Source organism: Hippopotamus amphibius, chromosome 5 (assembly GCF_030028045.1).
Source record: "Hippopotamus amphibius kiboko isolate mHipAmp2 chromosome 5, mHipAmp2.hap2, whole genome shotgun sequence".
Taxonomy (NCBI): domain Eukaryota; kingdom Metazoa; phylum Chordata; class Mammalia; order Artiodactyla; family Hippopotamidae; genus Hippopotamus; species Hippopotamus amphibius.
This window is the reverse complement of record NC_080190.1, coordinates 134,136,247-134,159,279: the sequence shown is the minus strand read 5'-3', so window position 1 is coordinate 134,159,279 and position 23,033 is coordinate 134,136,247. Positions and strand designations below refer to the sequence as shown.

General features: G+C 52.7%; 1 protein-coding gene across 1 annotated transcript; it reads left to right on the top strand.

Moving 5' to 3' along the window:
• The first annotated feature begins 4,216 nt into the window (after nucleotides 1–4,216).
• Nucleotides 4,217–20,467, top strand: GDF6 (growth differentiation factor 6). The gene is made up of 2 exons (XM_057737111.1): nucleotides 4,217–4,625; nucleotides 19,226–20,467. Exons 1-2 carry the CDS (start codon nucleotides 4,217–4,219, stop codon nucleotides 20,203–20,205), a joined length of 1,389 nt encoding a protein of 462 aa, XP_057593094.1. The 3' UTR covers nucleotides 20,206–20,467.
• The last annotated feature ends 2,566 nt before the right edge of the window (nucleotides 20,468–23,033 follow it).

The following is a 23,033-nucleotide window of genomic DNA, read 5'->3' as shown; positions in this document are numbered from 1 at the left end:
TCTGCTGTATAGCAAAGTGATTCAGTCATACACATATATACATTCTTTTTATATTGTTTTCCATTATAGTTTATCACAGGATATTGAATATAGTTCCCTGTGCTATACAGTAGGACCTTGTTGTTTATCTATTCTATATATGTGTCCCCAGTTTGCATCTGCTAATCCCAAACTCCCACTTCATCCTCCCCCCCACCAAGATAAACTCTTTTGTTTATTTAAGAGAATCTTCTCTCCCTTGGTCAGTGTGAAATAATACTTTGAAAACAACAAAAGCACAGATTTCAGGTAGTAACAGGGCAATTCTGTTTGCTTTTGGTCCTGTATCTTGGGCAGGTAGATCTCTCTTGATGGATATTTTGTTGCCAACTGCTACAGACACCTTATATATGGCCCTCTGATTTCTCAAACTAATGTTAATATAGATGTCACTATCCCTCGCTCATCTTGCAAGCCCCTGAAAACTTTGCCACTCCCAGCACTGTTTTGGTTCTCCCCGGGTAACTCCCTCAGCATCCACAGGGGGGCAGGACACACCATGCTGCACAGTTTTCTGTATTTCCTTCTCTTTGGGGAGAAAAAAATCTAACCATGAAAAGTATGTCTGTTAAGCTGCTAAAGGTGCCTGTACCAGAACTTCTCATTTCAGCTCAAGAACCTCTCACCCTTTTTGATGTTCTTCATTGATGAAACAGCTGAAGAAATTACAAGAGAACCTAAGAACAGACTGAAAAATTCTGTAGCATTATTTCAAATTCTCAAAACATTTTGAGAAGGTCTAAAGGCATATTTTGACTCATAGTCTGCTCTCATAACTTTATTTTTACATCACACGCACACACAGAGTGAAGGCCTTGGTGTGGCCTTGTTAACATTGGGGTGGATTCCTATTTGAAACATACCTATGTGTGGCTTTCTACGTGACTGGGGATCACTGTCATAATATTTGAAACATGAAATGTTTTTTAGTATAGGGAAAGCATTGGATTAAGAGTCAGAAAGACTCCTAGCTGTGAGTAGATTCCTGACTGGCTTGCGACCTTGGGTCCCGTCCACTGAGTTTGTCCATCTTCTCACCTATGACATAAGGGCTGAAGTGCTTTCAGGCAAAGCAGAGCCAGCACCTTCCATGTTTGGACTTGAGGCTGGTAGCAGTGAAGGAGGATAACATCTGCCCTAAGGGAATGCTGACAGTGGGAGGACAGACCACATCCTCTGGGGCCCCTGTCCTAGTGTCATTTACTCTTACCCATGACTCCATCCAGTGTGCTGAGGGCTTCTAAGCCACAGCAAATAGGCTCATTACTTTGTTTCCTGTTTACTGATAACTTGTGGCAGATAATAATTGCCATGGGCAAAAAGAAGAGAGAACATACAGGACTGCAGTTGCAGGCAGGAAGCCTTCTTATTGGCTGAGGGGGTCTGAAACCATGAATCACCATTAACCAGACTCCATTCTGATAGAAATTAAAATACTGATAACACAAACCACAAGTGTTTCCCTGAGGGAAGGGATGGAGAGAGACCACAAGGAGGAAGCCTCTCTCGGATGACACTGGAGAAGCGAATGCACAGAATGTGCAGGCCAGGCCAGAGCAGACCATGTGCATCCCAGGGGTGACAGGTGGGCAGAAGGGGAAATGTTGCTTCTTCAAGTGAGAATGAGGGGTTTCGAGTATGATTTGGCCAAGGTGGCATGTGCAGGCCGTTGGAGAGTTGGTGAAGACCTACAGAGGGGGCAGAAGGGCACAGAGGAGAGCTGCCCAAGGAAATGGCCTTGGCAGTAATACAAAACCAAACCAAGAAATGAAAAGAAGGACCAGTAGACATGCTTTGGATGTAACAAGGGGATACAACATAACATCTATCCCTGGATTGCAGTAACATGTACACAACAGATAGAGACATATAGAAGGGGGCCCATAAAGGCAAACACGTTTTGGTCTGTTGTAGTGGCAAAGATCTGAAAAACAATCTTTTTGTTCCATTTCCTTTTATGTTGTTAAGTTAGTTAAAAAAAAAAAAACTATTTTGAAGCACAGAGAGAGGAAGGAAGAAAAGGTTATGGTATAGCACCTTTGAGTCTACAGTCTCAGAACCTGACAATCTTGAAACCAAAACCAGAGACATAAGTAGGTTTGGGATAGGTCCAGAAGGGACACCCACAGAGAAGATCAAGAGGAGAGCAGCCAGCTCAATAGCCTAGTGGTTAAGAGCTCAGACTCTGGAATAGTGTGAGCTTGGGCCTCAGTTTCCCTCTCTGTAAAATGAGGATAATACAACACATCTCATAAGATTGTTTTGAAGATTAAAGGAAAGAAGTTTTCCTGGGTGTCTGCCATTACCTGGGGGCGGCCAGTGCTCAGACCTTAAGGAAGTTCAGGAATGAAGGGAGCAAGGAATCAAAATTCCCTCTTCCTGCAGTCAGGTGACTGGTCCCTGCAGGGACAGAAGAAGGAGCGAAATAGCAAACGGGAGAAGGGGGAGGAAAGTGAGAGGGTGGGGAGTATGGAGACTGGGCACACACACACACACACACACACAGCAGTGTGGGGAGCAAATTATCTGAGAGCAAATAAAACTATAAAGAAAAGAAAAAGGCAAGAATGAAATAGAGACATTGGCCCAGGGATGATTCCTCTGTGCTGGAATGAGAAAAGCACCGGGTCTGGAATCTGAGCCCTAGATTCTGTTTCTGGCTGCATGTCGATTCTGCTGAATGTCCTTGGAAAAGTCATTTATCCTCTCTCAGTCTCATTGTTTAAATCTGTGACAGTGAAAATAGGAAGGCCAACCTCACAGAGGGGCCGGGGCGATTCAAGGAGAGCATTTTAGGGTTGGTGGCTGAGCACTCAATAAATGCAAGGGGAAACTCGACGTCCACAGCGTTCCAGGGCACGGAGCAAGCACCGCGGGAGAGAAGCAGCCCTCCGCCTCGACTTCCAGCCTTCAGGCCCGGGAATGAGTGAGGTGGTGGGCGGGGAAGACAGGCACGGGGAATCTGGGGACAGATAAAGGAAACTCGTGATGGGGCGAGGCTGGGCTGAAGAGAAACAGATTGGGGAAGAGCTGCAAAGGGAGGGGTCCACTGAAAGGGGAGGGGGAGTCCGGGGAGGGAGAGGGTGGGAAGGCAGAGAGAGATGGGAGGGCAGTGTGAGAAGAAAAGCAGGCTGGGGAAAGTGGGATTGGAATGCAGAAGGAACTTGGGGAAGGAGGAAGTATTGAAGGCGGGAGGGAAAGAAGAGAGGGAAAATGGGGATGCAGTGGAGGAGGGGGCCAGGCCGAGAGAGGGAAGAGGACCCAGGGAACAGATGGAGGAGAAAAAAATCGGCTAAATCCAGGTTCAGAAGAGATTGGGGACTGCGAGAAGAGAGGCTGGGGCCTTCAGGAGAGCGCAGCAGCTTTTAGCATCCATCCAGACTCTAAAGACTCGTGGCCTTTGCCTGACCTCCAGGGACGGGAACAGACGCCCTGTCTTTGTGGAGAGCGTACCCCACCGAGAGAATGGGGCTGTTCTGGGCTGGGCCCTGCGCCTGGCGTGCGGCGAGGCTTCCCTGGCCCTGGGCTAGCCCTTGAGGGGAGCGATCGACTGGCCTGGAGGTTGGGGACGAGGAAGGAAGGTACCACCGCCCGGAGTCGGCGCGCAGACGGCTGCAGAGGCGCCTGCTCCGAGCTGTCTCTGGGGGGCGCCGCCGCCGCTTCCCTCCTCCCGGGCCGCACGCTCCCAGCAAAGTGGAGGAAGCTGGGGAAGACCGAGAGCCCGCGCAGCGCTGCCGAGGGACCAGGCTTCGAACAGTGCTAGGGGGCTCAGGCGCTGCGGATGCCGCGGGCTTCCTCGCCGCCTGGCGGCCTCGCCCGCCCACCCCCGCCCGGCGCTCCAGGCCGGCTCTGCGCGCACCGCCCGGCAACCCCGCGCGCGTCCCGCGGGGGCGCTACCTCCCCCTGCCACTCCGGCCCGCAGCGGCCCCTCTCCCCCACACCTCCTGCCCGCACCACCCGGCCTCTCCTCCCACCCTCGGCTCCCCTCCCCTCCCTCCCCTCCCTCCCCTCCCCTCCCGGCGAGGGGCGGGAGGGGGCGTGGCAGGGCCGGGGTTTGTGTGGAAGGGACCCGGCTCCTCGCACTCCGAGAACGCCGGAGGAGCCGGGCCCCGGCCGCTGTCCAGCCGCTCCGTGCCCCTCGCGCTCCGCGCCGCCGCCTCTCGGGGAGACGCTCGCTATGGATACCCCCAGGGTCCTGTTCTCGGCCGTCTTCCTCATCAGTTTCCTGTGGGATTTGCCCGGTCTCCAGCAAGCTTCCATCTCATCCTCCTCGTCGTCCGCCGAGCTGGGCTCCGCCAAGGGAATGCGAAGCCGCAAGGAAGGGAAGATGCCGCGGGCGCCGCGAGAGAGTGCCACGGCCCCAGCGCCCCTGCAGCGCCAGGAACCACAGCCGAGGCCGCAGGAGGAGCCCCGGCGGCGGCCGCCACAGGAGCCTCCGGGCAGGGGCCCGCGCGTGGTGCCCCACGAGTACATGCTGTCAATCTACAGGACTTACTCCATCGCCGAGAAGCTGGGCATCAATGCCAGCTTTTTCCAGTCTTCCAAGTCGGCTAATACGATCACTAGCTTTGTAGACAGGGGACTAGGTAAGTGGCAAAGGAGACGCCCGACTCCTTTCTCCCTGGAGTTCCGCAGCCAGGGCGCAGCTCTGGTTCTGGCAGAAGGCTGCATTTGTGAATTGCCTTCCCGCTCTGGATACCTCCCCCTTTCTTTTCTGAAATTGTTTTTCTCAAGTCCAAGTAAGTTTCCTAATGCGGCTGCAGATTTTATTCCGGTGTGCAATCCTTCCTGCCTTGCTTTCTTCTTTCCCTTCCTTTCCTCCTTTCTCTCCCGCTTCTTTCCTTCTTCCTCTTGCCTTTTGCAAAAAGCAGCGTGGGGGCCGCACGTCTGGTGGCTGGTGGAGGAAGCGTGGAGGGCGGGACGTGGCGGGCAAATGAGCGGGGCTGGAGAGGGGTCGCGGCGAGGACTGTTGGAACCCGTGGCAAGGGGTCCTGGTTGTACCGGGTGCGCGGTCCAAGGTCGAAGCTGCCCGTGGCGGACCGAGCGGCCCTGGAGCCTGAGTGAGCGTTGCAGAGCCCCGAGCTCCCATCCGCTCCGGGAAAAGCCGGCAGAAGAGAGTTCCGCGGTCGGAGGAGCGAGTCCACGAGCGGCGTCTGGCAGTGCCCTGGCCGCGCCGCTGCACGCGAACCCGACTCGTCCGGGCGCTGGGGGTGGGGATGGCCAGCCGCGTAGGAACCCCGCGCCCTCGGACTTTTTTTTTTTTTTTTTGCTCCTGCAGCGCGCTCTCGGCCACTCCAGGGCCGCAACCAAGTCATTTCTGCTGAGGCAGCGGCAGCAACTGGCACACGGCGGGCCGGGGGCAGGGGCAACTGAGCTAAATTTGGGTGTTTGTTGGTACTTAACCCACAAGGGTGCCTGGGTGTGCTCGTTCACTTTTCTGAGCCAGGCAACTCTCCTCTCTGCGCTTCTACCAGAGGCCGCGTCTTTGGTCCCCTTTGTGGGCGCGAGTGCATGTGTGGGTGTCTGCGGAAACCTCTGCGTCCTCTCCTTGCCACCTGCATCCGTCTGCAGCGTGGCGAGTGCCTCGGAGAGAACCTCGTGCTCCCCCGGTCTAAGAAACTGGGGAGGGATCTGCAGGCGCCGCGAACTCATTTCCTAAAGAGAAGAGACAGTAACATAGAACGAGACAAGAAAGGAAAGGAGAAAAGCAAAGGAAGGGCAAAGGGGAGGTAGGGGACGGGAAGAAAGGAAGGAGGAGATAAAGGAGATTTGAGCATCTGTCCACTCTGCCACCCTGCCCAGGCTTAGCTCCTCGGCTTGGAAGCCTTCCCCGCCTCCCACTTCCAGGTCAGTGAAAGTGGGATCGCCCAGGAACCGCTGAGCGCGCGCATTCGGACTGAGAGGGCTGCTCTGCCAGGGCTGCCTTGGGGACTCGCACGCCCTCGAAGCTTTACAGAGCAGGCTAACCGCCCCAAGCCCCGGGCTCTTCCCAGGCTTCAGCCCCCAAGCCCCCTCCCTTGCAGCCGCCTTCCTTGCGGGCATGGGTCCTGCCCACGCTGGGTCTGCGGCTGCAGCCGGAGGTCAGCGAGGTTCACGAGCTGCTGAAAGGTCTGGGCGGCAAATTAACGCCAGGTATTTTATGGTGACTTTAGGACTACTAAAGGCACCTTGGCAAATACAAGTGGCTTCTTCTGGGTCCCCGCTGCATCTGGGTCCCCGGCCTCCCTGCTACTAGCGCAGCTCGCCTTCTCCCCACCTCCACTCCTCGCACTCCTCTGTTGTTTCCCTCCAAATCTTATGTTTATCGTTCACCTTCTCAAATACCCTAAATCGAAGCCTACCCTAGACTTCCCTAGTCGAGAGAGTAAAGCAGCACAGAGAAAATTACTCCAGAGGCCTTTCCCCAAGGGAAGAAACCCCGGAGGCCCAGGGTGGACGGCGGTTGGGCGCGCATTTTCTTCTCCTCACTGGAAGTGGCCAGAACCTCTGCCCCTCCCCCAAGCAGACACCCCTTAGCTTGAAAGCTGCACCCTGTGAGTTTGGCACAGGACCAAGGGACCCTGCGGGCGGCTGGGAGGCGTCTCCCGAAGCCTGCGGCGTTGGGGCAAGTGTGGGAGGTCTCTGGGGGTCCCAGGTCCCGTGCAGACTCGGGCTCGCTTCACCATGGCTCGCGCTGCAGCCTCTCCCCGGGCACCGCGCTGCGCGCCCCCGGGCGCCGAGGGAGGGAGGGGACTGGCTGCGCGCCCAGGCTGGGGGGCCTCTGTTCCCGAGCCAATCTCTCCAGGCTAGCCGGACCGAGACCCAGACGTCCGGCTTCCACTCCCGAACGCGGTCCCCAGCCGGACTGGGCGCGGCATGACCACCTGGACCGCAGCTTCAAAGGCGCGGTCTCGTCCGCGCCCTCAGGTTCCCAGAAAACGCGAAGAAAGGCAGTTAGTTGACCCGGAAGGCTTTGCGGCTGGTAGCACGCCGCGCGGGGGCGAAGGAGTGCGAACCCTCAGGCTGGAGGGCGCGCGCAGAGGAGGGGGTATGTTGCGGGCCACAGCCCCAGCTTGATAAAGGGAAAGCCTCACTTTCCCTCTCACTGATTTTGATTTGATGTGTCACCGGCGGTGACCTCGGGCTGGACCTTCCGGGGCTTGCTTAGCATCGGGCCCCTGATTGGAGTGTTTCAACTCAGCGATCTAATTGAGGGTTCATGTCATAACACATCAAACGGTGTCTAGTCTCCCGTGATGGAAGGGACCCGCCAGCCGCGCATCCCCGGCTCCTGGCGAGGACTTCCGCCCCTCTCACGTGGGGACTCTTAAACCGCGCCAAACCCTCCAGCATCCCCTCCCCCAACCGTGGATGGCAGTCCGAGGAGGAAAGAGCGGCGGCCAACAGAGAGCTGGGCCAGCCGCGCTAACTTGGCGCCTTGCCTGGGGGATGTTTAAATCGCCGTCGAGTGTGGCAGGCTTGGCTTCGAGAAGCAGGGGTCCCTCAAGGGGAGGAGCAAAGAAAACGGAAGGAATCTTGAAATCCGCTTGTGAAGCACGAGCTACTTAGGTACAGTATTTGTAAAAAGCCTTCCTCACCCGGGGACCCCGGAACCCCAAAAGTTACACCTAAAGCTTGCGTTTAAGAGTGGGAGAGCAGGGATAGACTGTGTCCCGTGTGAATGAATGAAGAGCGCCTCTCGGCTATAAAGACTACATGTTCTGTACTGCCTCACCCGCTGCCTCCTTCTCCCAACCCCTATGAGGAGACCTTATTGCAAGTTTTTAAAAATATCTCTCCCCTTTCGGTTTCCTCTACAAACAACTAGGGGTAATAATAATAACTAAAATATATTGATATGTTGAGCATTTACTGTATACCTGGGCTATAATCTGCTAAGTGAATTATTTCATTTAATTGTAACAACATTCCCCTCCCCCCCAAGACAGTGCTACAATCCCTGTTTTACAGGTGAATTAAGGAAGACAGAGAGGTTAAGCAAGTTGTTCAAGGTCACACAGCTAGTGACAGCTGAAGCACACATGCAATTCTAGCCCCTGAATGCTTACCTATGGCACTACATGGATAGGTAAGGGGTGAGGAGGTTTCTAAAGGATGATGGCAAGAAACAGAAGTGGAAAAAGCAGAGAGATTTCCCACCCCATCTAATATTCCTCTGTAATCTCTTAAGATTGAGTTAGGAATTGGAGTGAAACTTTGGATTCAGGCGTCTAAAACTGCGCTGTGCCTTGCTTTCTTTTTGTCCTCCCTATAAAAGGCACAAATCGCCTTTCCCCTGACGTTTAAAAACGCCTGCATGTTGTGCTTTCAAGATGATTTTGGATCTATAGGATTGAGAAAGTGTGTGCATGTGTGTGCTGGTGGAATCATAGGATCAGGATAGATATAGAAAAATTACAGTTAGCACATGATAGAACTCATTAAAAAGACCACTGGTTATAGCAGGCTTGGATCCCCAACCCTGGGGCCTGGGAAAGGCAGACAATGAGAACTTCCATGAATTCAACATGGCTGTAAGATGGGGGTTGGGGGAGGGAGCAAAACTCAGACTTCAGTTTGTGTAGTGAGAAATGCCGCAGAATCCCAACAAGGGGGAAAAAACCTTTTAAGGATGAAGAACCCAAAATGAATCTAAGGATATTGCTGTGAGTTAGGTTTCCAGATGATTTTGAAATAAGAATACTCTTTAAATTTGTTGTTGCTGTTGCTGTTACAGTAGCAGTCTCAGAAAGGAGGCAGTAGGGAGGAGATAAAAACCAAAGAAAAACGAGATTGGAACATCCTTGAGGAACTTGACACCTAGAAATGATCCTCGGGAGAGTTTGCCGCTGATTGTTTGTTGGCTTCTAGGTTTACCTTCTGGGTCGCAATTGCCAGGGGGCAGGGCAGGACAGTTGTGGGGATAGCCTGGCAGCGGGGAGGACATTCTAAGAGCGGCATAGTTCCTTCCTGATTGAAGTTCGTCTGGTGTGGCATGTTTACGCAAAACAGCGAGTTTCTGGGTGGACATGGGCCGCAGAGTGGTGCAATCAGCGCAGCCGTGATTTTGCCCGAACTCTGTTGTCGTTGGCAAACGGAAAATGAAATATAAGCAGGGAAGTATTTTAATGGGGATGGAGGGAATTCACAACTGTTAATTATTTGGTGACCTTGTATTCGATTTGTTTGAGTCCCTTATAAAAACACTAATGCAGACCAGACGGCCAAGTGAGGAAGACGGCAGAAGGTTCCAATCTAGGCTTTATTTCCCCGGAAAGAGGAAACAGCCTTGGGAAAGGATTGCTGAGCGTTCAAGTGCGTGCGTGTGAGGACGCGCCAGTGTGAGCACCGCGCGGGGTTTGCGTCGCCGTCCAGGTTAAGGATCCTGCTCAAGCCCGGTGAACTGGCAGATCCTGGAACAAACCTGGGAGTAAGGGAAGGAAGCCTTAAACCAGAAGTTTTGTTCTGCTCTTCTGGTTGGAATGATTAAAACATTTTTCAGGCCGCAATCCAAACCCTTAGCGATTGGCTTGTTAAACAGCAGTTACTGTCGCTCACATCCCTAAGGCCTTAAAGGGCTGCCTTACAAAGGCAGCCTTAGCAAGACACTAAGAACACCTAGTGTCTTTTGCAGAGAGAGTGCAAGTAAGTGGCACCGGAATCCTGGGGCAGGCTTCCTTGGCGGGGGGAACTAATCTGAGAAGGACACAGCTTTTTTCCTGGCGCGGGAGGCTCTCTGGCTCCGGGAGTTTGCGCGGCAGAGTTGCTGTTGGGGGAGGGGATCGAAAAATGTGCTCAAACATCCTTATCGTTTCTGCACATTAAAAAAAAAAAATTACCGAAGCCACAACCCACGGCAGGCCTTGGGAATCCCTTCCCGCGCAAACTGAATCAAGACATGAAAGCTCCCCCTTCCGACCAGAGGGGATGCGTGTCGCCTGGACACGCACAGCGTTGTATTGATGGAGGCCCTAGTGCAACTCGTTTTTCCCAGCTGGAGTTCTCGGAGTTCAGGCGGCGCACCTCCTTGAAACTGGTGACATCTTCCTGGGGCGGCGTGGGGAAAGGGAGAGGGGAACTGAACGGAGGGATGGCGGAAAGATGCTTCAATGGAAATAGGGCAGAACGAAAACTTTCGTTTCCTGCCAGGACTTCTGCTTGCATCAAACAACCCAGAGCAAATTAACAGTAATCCCTCGGGACTTTTAAGTGAAGGGCATTAGTTCGATAACTCTTCGGGTATGGAATAAACCTGGTCAAGCGATGCTGTCTGGACCCGGGAAGGGGTCCGAGACGCGGCCGCGAGGTGTGGCCAGCAGGAAAGCGGATCCACAGCGCCATTTCGTTGCTTGGCATCTACCACCTCCCTCAATCCCCCGCCCTTAAAGCCTGGCTGTTTATTTTGAAGCTAATGTCGGTTAAATGGTATCTCCTGTTTACAGGAATTAAATAGGTCCTAGTCTGCCTAATGGGTTCCGGGTTGCTGTTCCTCGCCCTCCAGGACAGTCCATTAGCGCCGCTGGGGGCCGAGGGTTGGGTCCGCCTGGGGTAAGAGGCTGCAGGCGCTTGGAGACGGCGGGCGGCTCTGACCAGCGTTCGCCGAGAGGCGCGCGCTGCGCAGCGAGTGGCCCGGGCGCCTGGGGGCGGGGCAGGGTTTAGGGACGCGATAGTGGGCGTGCAGTAGAGCAGAGGGGCGGGCCTCTGGCCCAGGCTGGCGTGGGTCTGGCTGCTGGAGCCGAGTGGAAAGCAGGAGCAGAGCTGGCTTTAGGGTCGGTCGGGGGTGGTTAACCGGTCCCCCTTCCTCTCTAAATAACGTAGGAACCGAAGAGAATTCGTGCGCCTGTTTTTGCAAATCTGGCTTCTAGGCAAGTTGGTCCAGTCCCGATCCAGCTTCCCAGCCGACCTCCTCTCCCACCTGCAGTGGGAGGGAAATTGAAAGATGCTAGACTACGGCCCATAGCTGCCTCCACGAATCTTATTTTGCTAGGACGTTATTTCGGGAGTCAGCCCTAGGTAAACACAGTGGAGCTGAGTTGCAGCGATCCCTTCCTCAGAAGCTGCGTCCGGCCCAACACTTTAAAGAACACATCCCTGGGGTTTCTCCTGCGCGGGACCCCTTGGCGCTGACGGTCCAATATTCTGCCCATGACCATACGGCAGTCTGAGCCCGACTCCCCACCTGCAACCTCAGAACTGGTCGGAGGGTGCAAACAACATAAAATGGGAACGTTTTCTTCTACTTTTGATCCCCAAGCTTTCAAATCAAAAGGCTGTGATCACGTTCCAGCCCAAAGAACGGTTTCAGAGCTGTGATACCCTCCTCCCAGAGCCCAGGTCGCTCCCCTGGACTCCCAGGTGACCCTACAGGTCGACATTGCAGGGAGGGTGACCTCGGGCAAATCAACCAGGTGCGGGCCCTGCTCCTGAGCTTCCAGGAGAAGGCAGCGACCTGAGGGGGATGCTGCAGCTGAGGTCGCCAGGCACAGGATGCTTGGCCCGGGCTGAAAGGCGAGGAGAGAGGGTCCGGCATGAGGGATGGCACTGAGCTTCTGTTTGGATTTCATCTGCGGTGTTGTCAAATTAAGATCTGAGCCACTGTGGTCAAGAGCCCATGGTGGGAGGTCAGTGAAAAGAGTCACCCAGTGACGTGTCCTTGATCTGGGCTTTGCATCTCTGGCTCTCCAGCCCCTGCGTGTCCATGAGAGTTTGCACCCAGTGTGTGGAAACTACTATATAAATGAATCCATTTCCTCCTAGAGAGACAAAAGGAATCTCTTCGAAGCACCTTCGGACTCTTTCTGGGGGTTCCCATTGCCCAGAGCTCAGAGTAGAGGGCTGGCCCATCTCCTGCCAGAAACCCGAGTTACTGAAGGCTGTGCTGAGGCTCCCTGGGAGCTCTAAGTTGTTCCCAGTTGGGTGGAAATCAGGGTTCCTCTTCTCTTCCTCTCCCAACCTCACTGGTTTGCCGCTTGCTGAGTCAGAACTTGCTGTGGGAACGTTGAGGTTTCTCTGCAGGATCCAGGCAGGCCATCAGACCTGATTTATTTTGTGTGGTTCACAAGACCCAGGTTTGAGGCAGGGAGGAAGGCAGGAATCCACGATCCTTTGGAAAGAAGGTGGAGAAGTCCTCCACAGAGGGCCTTTCTGGTCTTTGAAAAGAGGAAAGATGAGAAATTCAGGGCAAGCTATTGGGGAAAACACTGGGGAAGCCAAGAGACTGGAGAGAAGAAGGGTGTGTGAATGTGCGGTGAGGAGGCACGGGCCCAGGGAAACTTCTGAGGGACTGCGATGCCACCATCTCCTTGCACTGCAGCCCAAGGGGTCATTCATTTTTACAACTCCTCTCTCCTCTAACCTGCCTGATGAAGAAGATAGGGGACAGCCATCCCACACCCTAGACTGGCTCTGTGGACAGTTCCTGCCCCACAAGGGAGCCAATGGGCAAGTGGGAGGGGTGGGGCAAGGAGACCAGCCACCAGGGGTCTCAGGGCTGTGGCTGCCCGGCCAGGAAGCCAAATGGGTTTGCATACAGGCTAACGGCAGAGGAGGGACTCTGCAAGGAGCGCTCTGTCCTTGATGAGGTTCCAGCTGGAGGTCGTTTGTTCACTTGGTGTTGTGGAAGGGACCAGAGCAGTGGGTAAGGCCTGGAGGATGAGAAGGAGTAAGGTAATGGGAGTGAAGCTGAAACCCCTGTGGGCCTTGCCCTTTGCTGGAAGCCCCTGCTTCTCTCTTGACCCCTCTACCCAGCACCTTTCCTCTACTCACTTCTGGAAATCCAGCGGAGAGAACTGGACTGTATCTCCTCAAAGAAGGCCAGGAAAAGGACAGGTGTATGTTCCCCCTCCCAGCCCCCCTACCTGGCCGTTAAGTGTATTGGCTGCATTTGTGGGTGCTTCTGTCTGTCATGTACTGCCTGCTCTGGTTGCCTTGCCTCTGACCTTTACAGTGACCCTGCAAAGTGGGGGTCATTCTCCCATTTTACAGATGAGGCTTATGAGGCTGGGAGAGATTATGTGACCCAGTCCATCCAAGGTCACCCAGCCAATAAGTTACAAGTCAGGATTCAAATCTATGTCTGTCAGACTCTAGATTCCTATGCTCATTCCATGTTGTCAGTAGTAACTAACATTTGCACACATATTCAGATGTCTTTCCTACTCTATCTCATTTGCTACCCTTCCCTCAGGGACTGTGAGCTGGCATTATAGTCTCATTGTGAAGATGAGAAAATTGTTTCTTTGTAAGTTCTCTTTCAAAAGTTCAATTGTTGTCATCCCTTCATTTCTGCTGATTAGGAAGTGATTGACACTTGGAGATCAGGAATTGATGCCCTCCCCACAGTCATGGGCAGCACAGAAGAGCCGGAGCCTTCTCAGGGTTTCTACCAGACACAAAGATCAGGGGCTGGGATGTCCAAGGTGGTGGCACAGATACTGGAGCCAGACTGCCACGTCTACCTCTATCTTGAATAAGTTACACTTGACCTCTCTGCATTCTAGTTTTCTGATCTGTATCATAATAATGATATCTTTTCTTTTCTCCATAGGTCATTTTGAAGCTAAATGACTTATTAAAGGTGTAGAATTTAGGTCATACCCAGCACATAGTAAGCGCTTACACCAGTGCTTGCCATTATGATTATGCTGGTTGTGAGTAAAAGCGCCCCAGAGAGGTGGGCTCCCTCCTGAATCCTCACCTCAGTGGGGATGCTTAGCAAAGTCAGCAGTTTGCAAGGCTCAGATCTCAGTGGAGATGGGGCTCAGGACAAGAGTACAGGAGGATGCCCAGGAGATCACTGTCCCAGGAGAGGGTAATAGTTGGAGCACAAATTGCTCAGAGACCTTCATACCCCACTGGGGACAGGGCTGGTGGCTCATTTTTACTCACCCAGTACACCTGACTCTATTTCCAACTTGTGGACTTTGGTACCTCAGGGCTAAAGGACTAGGAAGAAGTGACTCCAAACCCAGCTAGGAATTCCCTGCTTAGAGGTCTTCTTACTTCCAGTGAAGGAAGAAAGAAATTCCTGGCAGAGCCCAGATCCCTTTATGCTGAGGGCTTGGTGATGGATGTGTGTCCCTGTCCTCCCTCCCTCTTTGCTCCACCGCCCAATCAGAACTCTGGAAGAGGGGCGTGGCCTTAGGTTGGAATAAAGACCTTCAGATCTTGTCCCTTCCAAGTTGCAAGACATTGGTCAAGCGAAGACACCTTGTGCAGCCCGCTACCTCTCCTAGAAAAGAGTGTAATGGTCAAATGCTCTCGGTGAGGGTTCACGAACAGAGGCCACCCAAACCCTGAGCACGTGCCCGGCACAAAGGCGCTCCCAGAAACTTTTAGGGATGCTTTTGAGGGTGGAGGAAAAGCTGAGCTGCAAAAACATCTGGAGTTTCCTTGGCAAAGATGGGTGATTATACTCCTCCCTCCAGCCCACGTAGGGGAGTAGGGGTGGGAGGACCCATTGTCATCTCGGCTTTCTGAGCCCAGGGCGTCGCTGGAGGACGTGCCTTCGGAGGACGTGCGGCTGGACGCGTGGTGCGGTGGCGGGTGGAGGCGGGTGGGGCCTGGCCAGGCGCCCACCAGTGGCCGCTCAGGTCACGGCGAATTCAGAGGACGCGAGCAGGACACGCGCTGAGCAGCGCTGGGCAGCCCAGGGTCTGGGCCCGAAGGGCCTTGGGGGCCGGGAAGGCTGGAGCTCGGAGGCGCCCTGTAGGCCGGCAGGTGACACAATCCAACCAGGACTCTCAAGAGGGATCTCAAGCTGCGTACATATCTCAAGACGTCTTGGGGAAAATGCAGTGAAGGCCCTTTCTGCCTCAAACCAAAGGACGTTTCGGGTTTTCGGAAGCCGTCTGCAGGGTGGCGCGGGGGAGCCGCCTCCGGCTGGAGCAGCGCGAGAGGGCGGGCGAGGCTCGGCTTCGGCCATCCAGCCGCGCGCCTCCCTTACGCTCCTCTCCGTCGCGGGCATCCTTTTCTTCGGGATCTGGAGTTTGCGTCTTAGCTGCCTCCAGCCACGTACCTTTCTAAGCCAGTTTCCTCATTTAAAATGGGGGTGATAGTCCTTACCTTGAAGTGATTAGTTCTTTTTCTCGTTCCCTTATTTGCTTTCCTTTTAAATTTTTATTTTTTATCAATTCCACACCAAATGTATATGTTTGAGGTGCTCCATAACCTTTAACCAATATGCTTTTAACTCAAAAAAGGCTGACCTATTTATGAAGCATTTTCTTCAAATATGCAGGTAGTTTGTTCCTTCTTTCTCTCTGCCCCTCCTTCCTCTGCCCACCCACCAGACCAAGCTGAGAAGCACAGATCCAGCAACTGAAACTTGAAAGGTCTATATGTCTAATACTCAGCAAACACAATTAACCTGGGTGTAAGCCAAGCTGTAACAGACCAGGTTGAGACAAATAAAAAGCAAAATATATCGCTTCCATGATTCATTACTGATCAATTTCAATTTAAAGGCCTGAAGCATAGGATTGACTTCCAGGGTGTGAGAAAGTGCCACCAGCAGATTTTGAAATGAAAAGTACTAGTTTCTAGGCAAGAAGATGGGAGAGAGGGTCCCTTAATGACATCAGCTCTCCTTTACACAGGACTTAATGGGAGAGGAAGCTTGTGGAAGGGAGTGTGAAAGGCAGACTTCCTACCCACAGTTGGCCATGGCAGCAGAGCTAGGCCTTGTGATGCCAGGTCAGCAGGTAGAGTGTCTGCAGGGTCACAGTGGATGGTGTGAGCACCCCCAGCTTGGATGCCTCCTCTGGGCTATTTCTGTGATGCGTGCCTCCAGAGCAGGTCCAGACAGGTGGAGAATGTAGTCTGTAGGTGAGCTGCACAGAGCAGCCACACTCATGGGTTAGAGGTTCCCGAGACCCAGTGAGAGTACATGTGACTGAAAGAGTAAAAACATGTGGGGGTGGCTGTGAGGAGCAGGAAGAAGCAGGGAGCAATAGGGACTTGATTCTGGTGAGTACTGCCGTAGATCCTGCCCTGGGCCCTGTGCTTTGGGGGGCCCTGGTTTGTCCCACCTCGCATGGAGCCCTCCCCACCTGGTGGGGAATCTGAGGAGCCAAGCAGATGTGCTCACCGAGATTCGTGGATCTTATAGTGGGGGTCCCCAACCAGCACAATCAGCATCACCTGGGACCTGAGGAGAAACGCAAATTCTGGGCCCCACTACAAACCTCTGGGGCCCAAGAGAATTTGCATTTCTAGCAAGTTCCTATGTAACGCTGATGAAGTAGATTTAGGGACCACTGCAGGTTCAGTGGTTTTGAGAGCTATGACTCTGCTCTGGTACCTGAGCCACATAGTTCTTGCTCAGATAGCCCTGAGCCCAGTTCCAGGGCCTGGGCAGTTTCTCCTTTGGATCTGTCCTCCTGAGGGTGTATCACAGCACCCATGTGTGCACTTGTACCCTGGGAAGCTTGGACCTGTGGGCAAGCATGTCCACATCCATGCAGGTGAGGCCCCTCAAACTGTGGGATGGAGCTGGCATGGGAAGAAAAGAGAGCAGGATACAGGCTGAAGCCCTCATCTGCACTCTTTCCAGAGCCCTGGAAAGAGAAGGAGCGGGCTGATCTTGCTAGAAAAATCATGAGAAATCCCAAGGCTACAGAACCAGTGGAGCCCTCTTTTTATAGATGCTTTCCTCTGTTTTGACCACTTTTGAGGACTAGAGAAATGTGATTCAGCTGTGAGGCCATTTATTAGTCCATGCTTTAAAAAAACATAATGAAAACAAAAGCAGGCTGATTTCTCCATGTTGCATGAGAGACAAATAAATAAATCATCCTTCACACCTGCCTAATGCTCTCCAGCCAGTGACAAACTGTCTCAAGAGTTATGTAAGCAGAGATGGAAATGATTTCCTAAAGGAGCCTAGGTTTTATTCCTAGCAAGCCCTGAAAACACAGTTTGGACTGTATCCTCCATCCCTTATCCCCTGGCCACTCCCGGCTGCCTCGGCTTCAGGACCTGGATTCTAATGCACAGGCAATGGGGACAATGGGGCTTACCAGTTAAATGCTCCAATTCTGGAATTAAATGTACCTAGATTTGAGTCTCAATCCCACCACTTATTAGTTGTCAGACTTCGGTAATTCGTTTCTCCAAGCCTTGATTTTCCCATCGGTAAAATGGGAACAATATGAGTACTTACCTTGCAGAACTGATCTGTACTCATGGATAAAGGATGAAAAATGTGTCAGCCCTCATGACATTTAGCTGGTACAGCAAATGCCTTAGGTTTGTCCCTCTCATCACATCCTTAGTTTGCGGAGAGAGAAATATGAGAGCCAAGAAAGTGAAGCCTTAGGCAATAGGTCCAGAGATCTGGGTGGTGGTTGAATGTTGTCAGACACAGGTTTCTTTAAAGGAGGAGAAGAAAGCGTGCTGAATTCCCACTGATTTTAATGTGACCTGGTCGGCTTGAAGGTCTTGGCTTCCATAAATCAACTGCCTGGAGCAGCTTTTCCCTTTTCACCTCTCTAACCCTTCCCACAGCTCCATCTCAGGTCGGGACTTGTGCCTTAAAGTGAGGCAGCCGCCCAGCGGTCAGCCCAGAGTGGGGACTGACTGGGTGTGGCTGAGGCTTCAGATCCAGTGCCCAGGGGCTACATCTGGACAGGCAGTGAGGGTCGGACCTGGGACCCAGTGACACTTTTACTACTGAAATCTACCCAAACTTTACTAGCTTCTGGGGAAAGCTAGGGGCTTTGGGGATTTTTGTATTTGCTGGGTTGTAAATATTTTATGAGAAGGCAGCCCAGGAAAATCTGGTTAGCTTTCCGCCTTGCACATTGAAGTGGGGTTGGCTTCATGTACAAATGTGTCAAAAAAGAAGTCCAGTTTTGCCTGGGTCCCCAAGAATTCACCTTTGACTTAAAAAGCCTGTTATTGCCCCCCCATCCCCCAACATGCCCCCATTTTTTTCTCTCAGTGGTAACCAAAAATTTTATCTTCAGGATTAGTTGCAAAGCAAGAAGATTTCAGATTGCGTGGGTGGAGGAGGGGAGAATGTCACTGTGTGTGTGTGTGTGTGTGTGTGTGTGTGTGTGTGTGTGACTTAGGTTTTCTCCTTACTCATGTATTTATTTCTCATTGGCTGCAGGATCTTCTCAATGGATAGATGGCCTGGTGTTTGTGTTGGTCCAGTTGCCCCTCTGCACACTTCTCAAAGCCTCCCTGCTCTTTTGTTTAAGTGGCTGATGAATTTAAAAAAGAAAGAAATCACGTTGCAGCTCCTCATTCTGTCAACTTTGTGTTTGGCCTAAACGCATCAGCAAAACTGCCTGCTGAAGTATCTTCCCCCAGACCTGGCCATCTCAATTAGGGCTGCACCTTCAAACCAACGTGGAGCTTAAAAATCACAAAGCTAACAAACCCCAACAAAACTCCAATACCCCAGGCCCTGTCCTCCAATATTGATTCAATTGGCAGAAGCATGCCCTGATGCTGGTAATTTTAAAATTCTCTAGGTGGTTATAAAGGGCAGCCAGACTGAGAACGACTGCTCTAGAAGTTTCCCACTTCCTGACCAGTGTATATCCTAGGTCAGGCAGGCCTGTAGGCTTCTGGGTGAGCAACACAGACAGGAGAGGGTCCTAGCTCCTATGGGCCGTTGGAGGGGGCGGGGGCTGTTGCTGGGAAAGGCAGACCACTAAGGAGACAAATATAAACGAGGTCATTGTAGATAGTGCTAAGTGCCGGTAAGATAATAAACCAGGATCCGGTGATAGTGACCGAGGGAGGCTACTTTAGATCAGGGTGGTCGAGGATGGCCTTTCGGAGGAGGTGACATTTGAACCGAGCCAGCTGAGAGTGATGGAACGAGCCGGCGGAGAGGAGGTCTGGGGGAAGCGCGGCCCAGGCTGCGACCACAAAGGGCACATTAGTGGCTGCGCAGGCTCCTGGGGGAAAACCCGGGAGGCCGCTGCCGAGCCTGCCTCGCCAGCAGCCACCGACTTCCGCCTAGGGAGTCCCGGGCTGGTGGGGAGGAGGGGGCCGCCCTGATGCACCCCCCTCCCTACCGTGCCGCGTCCCGCCGGGCGGGGAGTCGGGGTGGTCAGCCCCGGGCGGGCCGAGCTGGACCCCCACCGGCCTGCCCCGCTCCCTCCCCGCCCTCTTCCTCCCAGGGGCGGCCGCAGAGCACCGGGCTGATCTCCCTCTTAAGTGAAACTGACTGTAATTATTTTTTATCTCGCAGACGATCTCTCGCACACTCCTCTCCGGAGACAGAAGTATTTGTTTGATGTGTCCACGCTCTCAGACAAAGAAGAGCTGGTGGGCGCGGAGCTGCGGCTCTTCCGCCAGGCGCCCGCAGCGCCCTGGGGGCCGCCGGCCGGGCCGCTGCACGTGCGGCTCTTCCCCTGCCTGTCGCCCCTGCTGCTGGACGCGCGGACCCTGGACCCGCAGGGGGCGCCCCGGGCCGGCTGGGAAGTCTTCGACGTGTGGCAGGGCCTGCGCCGCCAGCCCCGGAAGCAGCTGTGCTTGGAGCTGCGGGCCGCGTGGGGCGAGCCGGGAGCCGGGGAGGCCGAGGCCCGCGCGCCGGGGCTCCAGCAGCCGCCGCCGCCGCCGCCGCCCCCGGACCTGCGGAGTCTGGGCTTCGGCCGGAGGGTGCGGACCCCCCAGGAGCGCGCCCTGCTCGTCGTGTTCACCCGATCCCAGCGCAAGAACCTGTTCGCCGAGATGCGCGAGCAGCTGGGCTCGGCCGAGGTTGCGGGCCCGGGCGCGGGCGCGGGCGCCGAGGGGTCTTGGCCGCCTCCGTCGGGCACCCCGGACGCCGGGCCTTGGCTGCCCTCGCCCGGCCGGCGGCGGCGGCGCACGGCCTTCGCCAGCCGCCACGGCAAGCGGCATGGCAAGAAGTCGAGGCTGCGCTGCAGCAAGAAGCCCCTGCACGTGAACTTCAAGGAGCTGGGCTGGGACGACTGGATTATCGCGCCCCTGGAGTACGAGGCCTACCACTGCGAAGGCGTGTGCGACTTCCCGCTGCGCTCGCACCTGGAGCCCACCAACCACGCCATCATCCAGACGCTGATGAACTCCATGGACCCCGGCTCCACCCCGCCCAGCTGCTGCGTGCCCACCAAATTGACTCCCATCAGCATCCTGTACATCGACGCTGGCAACAACGTGGTCTACAAGCAGTACGAGGACATGGTGGTGGAGTCTTGCGGCTGCAGGTAGCGGTGCCTTCCCTGCCGCCTTGGCCCGGGACCGCAGGGGAGGCCTGACTGCAGAGCGGCGGAGGAGGAGCTGGCCTTGGAAGAGGCAGAGAGTGGGGGAACAGCCTGGACTTTCAGCAGCTTGGTGGGAGACCAGGGAGTTCCACCTTCCCAGAACCTTCCACCTGCCAGCCCAGAGGGAGAGACGGATTTTCACACCTTGCCCGGCCACCCTGGAAAACCAAGCCAAGGAGGATTTCTATACTTTTTGTCTTTATTATTTGGCTTTGGATTGCCTTGTGTGTCTCACGGGTTTTGATGGGAGGTGGGGGCAGGGTAGACACATACTTGTTTCTCAGCTGTTCCAAGGATTGAAAAAATAACAGTTTAAGAAGGGAAACTGTGGGAGGAAGAATCCCCTTTGACCACATCTCGGCCTGATTGTTTTCTACCTGTGTAAAGAAGGTGCGGTCTTTCTGGCCACATCATAACCCATGCCTTGTTTCCCCAACTCCCCCCACCCCCCCACCAGAAAGTGTTAAGGTAGAGAAGTAGGAAAGCCAGGAGGGGTCCTGCCTTTAGAAGAGCTTTGCAAGAGGTGGGCCCAAGTGGGCCTTTCCCGCTTGATTGTATACCCAGCTCTGCCCTGGCCTCTGCGCCTATAGGGAAGTGGCAACCTGCATGTCACTGCAGGGGGCTCAGGTCACTGCCTTTACTATTGCTTTTTCTGGGGGAAAGGGGAGCTGGTATGGATGGAATGACAAGAATGAGTCCAAATGGAACCCCCTGAAGGATAATGAGAAACCACAAGGTCCGCCTCTGATGGGCTGACACAGAGGTGCCTTAGCCCAGGCTGTAGGTAACCTATGCAAAAGCCCTTCCTCATGTCTGTTTCTCACTGATTTCTTTGAACAGAATTTGCCAATATTCAGACATCCCCTTTGAAGGGGAAGGTGATTTCCTTTTAAACAAAAAAAGGGTAGGGCTGGGAAACTGTAGAACTAAGGTAAGAGATGCAGAGGGTGGGAAAGTGACCCAAGAAGAGGAAGGGTGAAGTCAGGACTGGAGATGGTTCCCCCCTCCCTCACCAAGGATGGGGATAGAGGGACAGGCCAGGAGCAGGGAGGAGAGGGATGAAAGTCCTTGTCTCTGAAGCTTCTGTAGAATCTTTGTTCCCTCCCCTCTTTCTGACATTCCTGAAAGATTACCAGCCAGCAATAGCCCAGGGCTCCCCCAAAAGAATTGTTTCAGATTGTAATTACCAGTTAGGCAATGTTTTTAAAACTTAGTAATGAGAAACTGTGAAAAGAGCAAAGTGTTACATTGAGCTTGGGGAGGGAGATGGGGAACTGGTGGTGAGGAAGAGGCAGGGATGGAATTCATCTTCCGGAAGCAGGAGAGAGGACGGCAAGTTAAATACCCATCTCCAGGTTGCCAAAAACATGAACTTTCCCCCAACCTGCACCAGTATTATTTTCTAACATTGCCCATAAGTAGGCCCTTTGAAGAGTTAGCTGCCTTCTCATCTTGGACCATGAAATGGCTTAAACAAGAACTTGTACCAACCACAACAAAGAGTTTTTGTTTTTCCTAAGTGGTTTTGCGCTCTCTCTCTCTCTCTCTAAACCTGTTGCTTGTTTGTTTCAGAGAACTACCAACTGTCCAAGAAAGGGTGAGACTGATAATAAATGCTATTATAAAATGCTAAGTAAAAAAAAAAAAAAGACTTGGCCAGGAGAAATAATTTAAAATGCACATTTGCTTTGGATGCACTGTTGTTCTGTTAAGGCTGTATATATTTGTTTATTTAAGGTGACTGAAAGTGCAAAGAGGAAATGGACAGCATGCAATTCATCTTAATGTACAAAACGTTATATGCACAAATGTTATAATTTCTAATATTTTTAAAGTTTATATTCGAGTTGTACAAAGTTAAGCATTCATCAGATATTTCATTCTTTCATAATGTTATCATTTTCTTAAATATTATTACAAAATTTTAAGTCTGTCTAATGGAGAGTTTTTTTTAAACTGTCTACCTCACTATAATACAAGTATTTACGACACAAAAGTTACCAGAGGTCAATTAATATTCAAAACATTTTTTACAGTACACTTTTCCTGGATGATACTCGATCTAATACTGTATTATTAAACTCATTTTTCCCCTTAATAAATCAGCCTGGTTTATATGGGTCTATTTAGAAAAATCATTTTCTCAAGATATTACTGTCAGTGATATTTTGGTCCAGTATGGGACTGCATGTCTGCAAAGGCACTGATGATTATTTTGAAATTCATCTTTCAGAGCATTACAGTTTTTCCTCACAACTCTTCCATAACTCTATCTTCATGAAATTTTCATTCACCAGATTAAAGCCAAATCTTTGTCAACTATTGAAACAGTGTTTATAAGCCTGTATAACTCATTCCAACATCTCAAGAGCCCAAATAGGAACTGGATTATTTCTTAGGTTCTTTAATGTTGAAAAATGTTGTAAGTTACCTGGGCCAGCCAAGATGTCCATAATTACCATTCACATTATGGCGTAGTGGGAGCAAAAGATATAGTGTTTTTCTGTTTGTTCACTTGCTATAAGTTAGGGAACGCGTGTACAAGTGTAAGTCTGAGTGCTCATGATGCTGTCCATGCATAATCTCATTTAAACCCCTCAAAAACTCCATGAAGTAGGTATTATTATAATTCCCATTTTACAGAGGAGGAAACTGAGGTATGGCGAGTTTAAGTAACCTGCCAGTGGTAGTTAGGATTTAAACCTAGTTCTTTCAGAACTCTATAGAGCCTGAAGAATTAACCACTATACAATTCTGCCTGCTCTCTAACTGGTC

Bases quoted from the DNA above. Each gene is read 5' to 3' on its own strand.
- GDF6 (XM_057737111.1), top strand. From the start codon at position 4,217: ATGGATACCCCCAGGGTCCTGTTCTCGGCCGTCTTCCTCATCAGTTTC. The intron at 4,626-19,225 runs GTAAGTGGCAAA...TTTATCTCGCAG, and splicing joins CTTTGTAGACAGGGGACTAG to ACGATCTCTCGCACACTCCT.